The following is a 10,220-nucleotide window of genomic DNA, read 5'->3' on the forward strand; positions in this document are numbered from 1 at the left end:
AAGAAATCCTAGACATTTTATCGCTCACTCCGATGAAGGCGCTGCCTTATCTGAAGCCTGATAACCAGAAAGCTAACCTCATAATCAGAAGTCTTGCTGATAAGCCCTTGCACGGCTAGTGCCCATCCTCCCCCTTGCAGCCAGGCTCCCAGCACCCCTGAATAAAAAGCCCCACATGCAGTGAGGGAACCCTCGAGGGGTTCAGGCTGGAAAGGGAGAGGCAAGTAAGGGGAGAGCAGAAGAGAGGAAAGAGACAGTGGGTTTCTGGAGAGAGCCAGGACCCCACAGCATTTTACCTGCCTCTGCTGGTGCACCTCCTTCCTCAGCACTGCTGAGCAATGAGCTGGGCGGCTCCAGCCAGGGACCCTGAGGGCAGGGACTGGGGCCAGCACCGCCTCGCAGCCTCAGGTGTCTGCCCAGCAGCACCCAGCCTGCAGCCAGAGGGGAGGGGAAAAGTCTCCTCTACTGGGGGGCTTAGGGGGTGAGGGACTTCCATAGAAGGCAGAAGAGGATGCTTCCCGTCCCGGGATGAAGAGAGCTCAGTAAGTTGGGTTGGGGAAACACGCAGGGCCAGGCTGGTGCTGCCCAGCGCCCTGCTCCCCGCACCTCCCCGCACCTCCCCACCCATGCGCAGGCAGGTGGCCATGGGCTCCTCAGAGCAGAATACAAACAGAGTGTACCTGGATCACCCAGCAAAAGGGAGCTGTGGTTTCTCTGACACGAACTTGTTCCAACTTTGTGTTGACTGTTTCCAACTAAATCATGCCCTTGCACAGCATTGTTTTCCTGCAATACACATCCAAGTGCCACCTTGACAGAACAGATAGTTTAGTTATTTTCCAGGGCAAAACACCGCACGTTAGTGAGACCACCAGAATGCGACTCATGCAGTCACCCACAGCAGGACAGGGACACCAGAGGGATGAGGCAGGTTCCCCAAGCCCAGGAGTAATGAATTTGGCCATTGGACTTGTAAGAAACACTTGTCCCCTTCAATGACAAAGTATTTCAGGCAATTTAATCAACTACTGACCTCAAGAGTTTCTTTGCACAGGCTGTGTGAGCAGACATTAACTGCACACAAATGCACTCTCAAGGTTTGGAAAGAGAAAGAAGTCATTTCCCTGACACCATGAGCCGCTCTGTGCCTGTTTCTCCACAAGGAACTCAGACCCTTTGGGCTGCTCTGTACATTCAACAAGACTAAGCAGGGTTTTGTCCCTGTTGAGTTTAAGCTTACTCTGTTTATAGCTTTTCCCTGTTATTGCTCATGTTTTAGTAAGTGTTTTAAATCCCTGTATCAAGTGTTAAGAATACTTGTATAAATAGAGGGAACAAAATAGGAAAACATAAGGAAAAAAACCCCTGTTATTTACTTTGCACCTTCTGTCCCAAAACCTCTCCAAACTATTACAAACCAAAGTCCTAAGTAACAGGACTAAAAGATATGAGATGCGAACTGCGTAGTCCCTTGGGTGATTTTTAACCTGTGGGATTAAAATGCTTAAGTACCTTTGAAGAAGTTTGTCTTAATACATAGTTGGTACATGAAGCGAAATTCATTATACATTAGGAAACATATTTTCCCACTACTAGATGAATACAAACGAAGGTAACAAAACAGAAATGAATGGATTCACTCCAGAGCATACATAGCTCATTTTTCCAACAGACAAATCTGATGGTACTGTGTGCCAAAATTCAACAGCACATGCAGAAGCAAGAATACTGAGACTGCATTACTGTTGAAAACACCAGTCAAACCCTGCACCCCATACTACAGAATACCTACTGTTCCATAAAGATGTCTGAGAATAAAAGACAATTACATTGGCAAGAGAAATCACTAACCATGAGGCAAAAGAAGTCCAAGGTTAATCTAAAAAGACATACTGAAGCACCCTACCTGGCCTAGGATCACCAACCATTAAAAAAACAAACAAACAAACAACAACCCAAAAAACACAACACACAACTTTTATAGACTTCAAAAGCAAAAGATAAGCCAGTTCTCACTTTACTTACCAGCTGATATACAAGCTCAGGTTTTCTGCTCTCTCACAACATGTACATCCCAAGTAACGCAAGACATACACCTGCCAGTTCTGTACTACTTATAATGCCGCTGTTCTTTTAAAGGAAGGTCATATCCCAACTGCCAGAAAGTATCCATTTTCATCAGAGTTCTTAAAACAAGACATGTTAAAATAAATAGCATTTATTTAGTGTTCCTGAAGAAAATAAAATATTCTAAGCGAGCAAAACCTTGACTCACAAAATTTGCAAGAAACTGTCTCCAAGTTTTTTAAGCTGAAAACTTTTGGGAACTACTTGCTTAGAAAGTTTGTTATTAAACCCATCAGTTTAAAGTGCAGTTTTGGCAAGTTCTACCATAACCCCTTTAGCTGGAAAATGGCATATGCAAAAGCAATGAGGATTTATGAGGCTTTGAGAGGAACATGAAGGAAACCCAACCAAAAGTGATACATTTTTTGTGTACTGTTATCCCTTTAAGCAATACTTAAATGCTGTTTAAATAAATACAAGGTTGTGCTGCTACTGAGAGCTTGATTCTCAACACAAAGAGCAGTTGCTGCAGACAAGCATGGCTATGGTTACAAAAATGAAGACAAAAGTTAATGCAAAAAGTCATCTCAAAAATGTTTATTAACATGATTAAAAACGTGAAGAATGACAGTAAGAGAGAAAGTAACTTAGCATGGAAGAACATCCATTTCAACAGTTTATATTCAACAAGGCTTGAACTGAATGGACAATTTTATTGCCAGGTTTCACTTGATTTCTTTAACAACAGCTCACATTGTATCAGCTTCATCATTATTAGGACTACTGCTTTTGTTTGGATTTGATCCCTGTTGCAGGTAAGTATAAAAAAATATGCCCCATTACTGCTGGGTTGCAGAATGCATTGTTGGTTTAAAAGTCAGTAAAAAAGAAATTCTCAACTGAAGAGCCTGTTTAAAAAACACCTTTTTTTCCCCTAATCGCACTACAAAGAAATACATCAGTATTTTGGCCTTTAAATTTCTTACACGGTATTTATTCAGCATGGCAATCCCCGAATTCCCCCTTTAAGTAACCACAAATCAAAGCCTTCTTTCAGAGGCTGCTTCTTGGGTTAGATTCTGGAGATTTACTTCATATGTGCTCACACTGGCTTGAGGACGAAGACGGCATCATCTAGTACATAGTAGTCATTATACATATCACCTTCACATAGGTATGGCAGTCTGGTGAAAGCCTCTATAGCAAAACCAGCTTTACTGAAAACTTCTGGCAGGCTATTCACCTGTTCTTCCCAAGTGTGCCCTTTGATTTCCAACACTTCTGAGGGCTTTTCCCACTTGCCACCTACTGAGAAAACAAAACAGTTTTGTTTAAATTATAAAGAAAATGTTATGGTATTTTCTTCTAGAAAGCACACTACACAGATTATATTCCATTCCACTCCAAATAGGAGGTTGAAAAACCATTTGTAGAGCTCTTGCAAGATCAGTTCAAGGTTTTGCCTATTGTTCAGAAGCAGCTCCTTGTTATCTTTTGTTCCAGTTTTAACTAGCAGTCCAAGACTAGCTGAAAAGTAACTTCCACTAGTGAGGCTGGTGCTCAGCAGACACTGACAGACAAGACTATTTAATGAAGATATTTTCCAGCATTATAAAATTCTTTCTTTATGCCCACCATCTGTCCAAAGGTGGCTTCTGGTAATTACAGTAAATAGAGCCAGCAAGTTGAAAATTATGATTTGCTGTGAAGAGTCTATCAGTAAACCATCACATTATAATGGATGGCTACAGGATCTTTGCTCCTCCACCTAGTAGCTGAAATGGTAAAGACAGCTTAGGGTCATATGAAATTAAGAAGCCAAACACTTATAGCATGCTGGAAATTGTGTTGTCCTTTGTTATATCCAGTGAAATAACCTGAAGGATTATAGGTACAACCCTCAGAAGTTCAAAGTTTAAAACTTTTCACTCATTTTCCAGGCAATGTCATCCACAAATAACAAATGTTTTCTGCTTTGGTCTGTACCTTTAACAAATTTGCTAAATGCAGTAGTAAACACCCTTCTAAACAGGAAGTTCTAGATCTTGTGATTCAGAGCGTTCTGCAACTCCAAAGATTTCCTAAGTTCCTCTTCCTTCAAGCAGAATCATTTCCAGAGAGATACAAGAAATGGCATCTTTCAACAAATTAAAAAACGTGCTAATGTTGGCATTTGACTGGATTCTGTACGGTGCTGGTAAGACTTTTTTTTAAGCTTCTTATATTTTCCCACGTAATAGCAGTTAAACAAGATTGAAAATATTGTGGTTATGACTTGCAACATAGCTACAAAATAAGAGCAGTAAAAAGTTTTGCTGAGAAGCTAATTTCTGCTATCTTCATACAACTTCCAAATTATAGCAAATGCTTTTTCTTCCAAAAGTCTGAAATGCTGCTGTGATTTCTGGGTCAAATCTTACTGCACTTCCTTGCAAAGAATGCTCCAGCAGCAGCAGCATGATTTCAGAGCAGCTGTGCTTGTCTGGGTGGAAGGTTTGGGCAGGTCAGCAGACAGCATCTACATGAACTGAAGCCTGGAGTTCTGGTCTGCAAGGCCACTCAGAGCCCTAGAGCAAGGTGGAAAAGAGAAGGGGATCAACTGCAAAAGCACAAGCTACTGCCTTTCACACACAGGGTGCAAGTACACCGACAACTCACATTACTAGAATCTTCAGGTTGTTGTAGCTGCTATGGAACGGCTCTGATGTTGATCTGACACAAAAGCAGAGTTTCATTTTATTCCTGTAGAAGTCACAGACACTGAATCTGCTTGCATTTGGTCCATAAAATACTCAGTGAGAAAAATGATGAAGGGACAATGCTGACTGTCCACTGCAGACAGGCTTATAAATTGTGTATCAGCAGTAGACTAAGAAGTTTCAGTTACTTTTTCTCCTAATTTCTTATTTTTGCAGAAGTAGAAAAGAATGCTGTTAAGCTACTACATTTTCACTGGAATAATCTCAACTCCATTGTTTAAATAACTAAGTAATTTATTTGAATAAAGTTAAATATACTAAAACAGTATTTTAAATATGGATTTCAATAAGGACTTAAAAAAATTTCCCAGACCAGTCGTATTAAACATTACATTTCAGTTCCTTAATTAGAATTCTCTTCTCTGATTAACCTTCCTGTTTTCTCTGCACACATTTTTAAATGTCAGAACTAACAAGCAATATTATTAGCCTTAGAAACCCAGAGTCAATATATATGATAAAGTGGAAGAATGTCTAGGAACTATTATGAATTCTAATCAATGCTATGAAATTGATAAATTATAAATGCCTCTATTTACATTCCCACTGCCTGCCATCAGGCTGTCTCACTTGACTCAGATCAGGAACAGTGAAGGAGAGAGAAACCCTGGCAGAACTACTCCACTGAGCATCTAGAGTTAGGTCACACAACACTCACGCACCCACCCCACCCATTACCCCCCCAAAACTCCCAAAACACTCAGGACTAAATCTAAGGCAGGGAACTACATGAAGTATTCTTTTGGTCTTCTCCAGGGCCAAAGGAGACATTCACATTATTTTAGACATACGGATCTTCTCTATACTTTTTCAGAAGAACAGAAAACTGAGCACATTACCACACAGGTAAAACTGTTAAATGAACACATGGGCAAGCTGTAGGAATTATCTAAAAGAGAAGGTTGCTGGAAACAACCTGAAAAATTTCAAGTTTGAAACATGGTTGGTTTTTCCTCCTGCCTTTTCTCAAATGAATCAGAAGTAACTTATCTTCACTTTAGACTGTGCCCTGTTTTTTAACTGTCCCTCACATTACCTATTGTTTATTCTCAACAGGTGCCACAGATACCTGCCAAGTCACTGTAACACAACCCAGATTTCAGGCAGCTGACGACTCCATGCACACTGTGTTCCTAACATGTGCTTTCTCTGCCTCTGGATGCTCCTCGTCCCCGCCTCAAGTTCTATGGTTTCGCTTTTTAACTAATGAACACGAGGACTTGTGTACTCCTGAATGCACAAATGATCAGAAGTACAAAGTACATTTATTAACAGAAAATAACGTTTCACTTCAGATCAATGATCTGACTGTAGATGACAATGGTGTTTATATCTGTGGAATAGCATTTTCAGATTCAAGTTCACCCCGTTCTAAACAAACAGGAGATGGAACAGTACTAACAAAAACAGGTCAGTTGATCATTACTCCTTTATGAAGCATCTTAAAAGAAATAAATTATCCTTCCTAAATACTCTTTATTTACACTTTCAGGAATGGCATTTGAGACGGAAATACCAACAAAACCATTAAGAGTAGTGTGGCTATATTAAATTATTAATAGTAAAACCATGGAGGGATTCTACAAATAAGCATCTTAACCTTGTTGGCTAATTAGACTGTTCTGTCATATGGTGCAAATGACTCTAGAATTCTACAAAAGAAATAAGTTTTTTACTCATGTTATCTAATCATACTTTACATTCTCTTACATAATTACTTTAATAGCTATCAGAAAGGAAGCACGAACAGAAAAGTGAGAAGGAGAGAAACTGACATTTACTGGAAACATGTGGAACAGAGCACGGGGTCTCAGAACTGGGGATTCACTGTGCCAACTTGAGCAAAAAGTTTTAATTCTGAACCTTTGTATCATTTGCCTTTTAGTTAAGAAAGTGCGACTTCATTAACTACATTTCAGTTTTACATGCCTAAAATAGAAAAAAAAACCCAAAACAAACCTAGCTGGATTATTATTTTCCCTATATTCCTTCCTTTCTGTAACTGCATTTCTGAACAAAAGCCTGTAAGCTTTATTCAGATATTCCTTTACAAGAGCAGAAAACTGGATTCTACTCTCCGTCTGCCCCTAAAGGAAGGGTTCATAATCAAAAATAACAAGTCTCCACTGCCCTTGCAAGCATTCAGGGAAACAAAGGAAAAGTGATCTCACTAAAGAATTTAGACTTAAAATGAACCAGAAAATATTGATGGGTATAAAGCTTTCCAATTCTTCAGAGGAAGAATTCTGAAATGCAGAATCTTAAGAAAATTATGTAAATGAGAAGAACTGTCCTTTTTTCTAACACTCACTTTTCATAAAGGAGCAGAGAAGCAGCACAGCAATGGAAAATTTGTCTTCATGATCGTCGCCTCATCATTACTGTTTCTATACAGCACTACTGTATTCACGTTCTTTGTAGTCTACAAGGTAGGCTCAAAGTCATTTTTCTGATTTTGTTCATTTTGTAAATCTATGCAGTTTTAACAACTCCATAAGGAGAATAAAAAGATATTCCTAGATTCCATAACGTTCATGATTAAGTTTTAAGGAGGTGGTTGGTTGAAGTTCATATGCTGCACCTGCAAACTCTTGTGTGGCACATACCTGTAACTCTCAACAGCAACCACATTTTCTTTTTTCAGTAAAGTTTCTAAAAGAAAAGGTATTCTAAAGTTAAAGTTATCCTGAGACTATTAATCAGAAAGTTGGAGATTATTTATTAAGGCACGATGAAAAATCAAAACTAGAAATTACTATCGTAAATCATCACCTCTCTGGAGTAGTTTCCAGTAAAAGTAAAATAATTTAAATTTAATATCCAAGTTATTTGTGAGCTGCAATAAAGTTACTGCAAACTGACTGAACTTGTGTAATGAAATTCTATTCCTACATCACACATACAAAAGAGAGACCATGGTAAAATTAAAAATATCAGAGACTTGGAAGAGGTTTTACACTTACAGGAAACTGACATTAGAATGCACCTGGTTAAAAACTACATAACTACTGGTTTGTTTGGTTTTTTTAATCTAGAACTAAATTTGTGTTTAGTTAAAAACAAACACCCAAAACTGAGACAGGGGGGTTTAAAGTTAAAAAGGGAGCAAGAGAATAACTAATTGGGAATAGCTGTTCGGACAATATATGATTAACATTTGCCGTGCTTGCGAAGACAGGATGAGATGATCAAAGCTGTGATGTTGGGGGAGGAACTGATAACCCAAACGATAGGAATCTTTACATAATAATAAGACTTTGACATGAGAATGAGGACTTCACAGACCTAAGTGGTATGATATGGTGAAATGGTTCTTTGCTGTAGTGATCACTGTTTAAGCATAAAGAGAAGGCAGTCTTTTTATTTTTGTTTTTCTTTAAACTAGGTGAAGTAGTATAGTGGGAAAAATTAATCAAGCCTTCTTCAGGAGAAAATGTGATACCTGTGATGCCATTAGTTTATTTCTGAGAATTGGGCAATGCTTCAGGCAGGTACCACTATACTCGAAGCAAAAATACTTGCAACACCTACTACCAGAAGCTAAAAAAGGCCTTACACGCTTGAACACTTCTCTCATTTTTCCAATGGTATAAGCTGATCTAATGAAACACTCTTTTCTACAAACTGTTTGATGTTGTAAAAGGGCAATGCTTTCAACTATTCTGCTACCTTAGCAGTTGGCTTCTCATCTTATGTTTTAATTGGTTTTTATTTTATTATCCCTCCCTCCAGTTAAAACCAAAGCTGCTAAAGAAAAGTGGGAATGAAGACCAAAGAAGAGAGAACTGTGTATGTTACCATTTTGTTTGCTTTGTCTGTGATTAAAAACTTTTTTTTCCCCCGTCTTTTTTAATATGTTTGGCATCAATATTGTGAGTAATTGATTATTCAGTTAAAAAGACATTCAGAGCTGTTAAGGCTTCACTTCAGATTTGTAGAACACTAGTTAATGATTTTATCTTTAACTAATTTTAACTACTTAATTTATTTATTTTTAGCAAATTAGATACAGGATCAAGTCAATCTATGTAAAGGACATCTCTAATACACAGCTTCCTTTAGGCTTCAAGTAAATTTTATTCAAACTTCTGAAAATAACAGCGTTTGCTCTTTTTTGTTTGTTTAAATGGTGCATTCAGGTACGCCCTAATGCATTTAAAACAAGTCTATTAAAAACCTCTATCACCATGTATCCTTGAATAAAAATCAGAAGCCATACATTTAAGTATTCATTAAAGAAGGTATACATGGTAAGAGATGTAATATTAATGTAATTTAAAACTCTTCTGCCTGCCAAACCAGATGTTCTTAAAGTCTTACTAAGTAACATTTCTAAAGACGTATACAGAGAAAAAAATCAGAATAATAAAGGTAGTAAAATATGTTTCCCCCAACTTCAAATGTAGCACTGACCTGAAATATTTTAAATAACTTGCAGCAAATCAGTAGCGGACGAAAAATTTTTCAAGCAATTGCCCAAGAACTTCAAAAGCAGAAGTACGCTAAACGTTGCCGACAGCCTGTAAGTATCTATCTACAATACTGGAATTTATGGGGAAAAAGAGGAACTGACAGTTTTTAAGAGTGTACCATTTCTATCTCCTCTGGAAATAGACTTTTCTTTATTAAAGTTGATACAGGTCTAAAAAAAGTATTCTGCACAACAGTCAAAGAAATTATAAAGCATTCCAAATAGCCATACATATACAGTTACATATATATGACAGTATATACCTATAAAAGTTATGTATATACATATTTCAAAATGAAACTTCCATAAATTTTTATTTAGAGAAGAAGAGATCTCAACAAGTGGTTCTTGTCTGTTTGGTAAAACACACAGAGCTATTAAGAGTTCATTTTTGAAAAATATTTCTATTGTAGTTCCTCTTGCTCCCTTAGCCCAGGGTAGCCAGGTGATGGAAACATAACAAAACTGTTATAAAAGCTCTACAACATTCAGATATTTCTCCCTCCTTCAACTTACAGAGCCTAAACTAAGTATTCAACATCACCGGGTGAAGCCACACAACTTATTTCATCATTCCAAATTTATGCTTATACGGTCTTATATTACCATATGACAATAATTTTTCATATGCCATGTAAGTTACAAAAAAAAAAAAAACCAAAAACACTTTAGAAGTCAGATATATTTTCAAGCAAAGAAAATTACTTCAAAATCCTGCTTTAAAAGATGTTGCTTCTCTCAAGCAAAAGTATAAATTCTTTCCTATTCTGAGCATGGACCGCACCACTGCAGACATGCAAGGAGAAACCAGAAGAAACATAGAACAGAGTCAAACACTTCTCTACACATTTTTACTTCATTTATTTCCATACAACCCCAATTGTTTTTCTCTGTAATTACCCCTTTAAAGACTTCAAGTTCCT

At 37.8% G+C, this 10,220-nt stretch overlaps 2 protein-coding genes across 2 annotated transcripts in view; one reads left to right on the plus strand and one right to left on the minus strand.

Moving 5' to 3' along the window:
- Positions 1-2,649: 2,649 nt before the first annotated feature.
- Positions 2,650-10,220, minus strand: part of METTL9 (methyltransferase like 9) — a gene marked incomplete at its 5' end in the record, with an annotated part of 16,886 nt that continues 9,315 nt past the window's right edge. Inside the window, one exon of the mRNA XM_010073614.1 lies at positions 2,650-3,375. Within this exon, the coding sequence (XP_010071916.1) occupies positions 3,170-3,375 (206 nt within the window). The remainder of the gene's footprint in view (positions 3,376-10,220) is intronic.
- Positions 4,198-10,220, plus strand: part of IGSF6 (immunoglobulin superfamily, member 6) — a 6,376-nt gene continuing 353 nt past the window's right edge. The window contains exons 1-5 of the mRNA XM_010073612.1: positions 4,198-4,264; positions 5,883-6,236; positions 7,155-7,255; positions 8,559-8,615; positions 9,265-9,348. Coding sequence (XP_010071914.1) covers positions 4,198-4,264; positions 5,883-6,236; positions 7,155-7,255; positions 8,559-8,615; positions 9,265-9,348 — 663 coding nt within the window. The remainder of the gene's footprint in view (positions 4,265-5,882; positions 6,237-7,154; positions 7,256-8,558; positions 8,616-9,264; positions 9,349-10,220) is intronic.

The sequence above is a fragment of the Pterocles gutturalis genome, unplaced genomic scaffold (genome assembly GCF_000699245.1).
Source record: "Pterocles gutturalis isolate BGI_N339 unplaced genomic scaffold, ASM69924v1 scaffold26512, whole genome shotgun sequence".
In the NCBI taxonomy this organism is placed as follows: Eukaryota; Metazoa; Chordata; class Aves; order Pterocliformes; family Pteroclidae; genus Pterocles; species Pterocles gutturalis.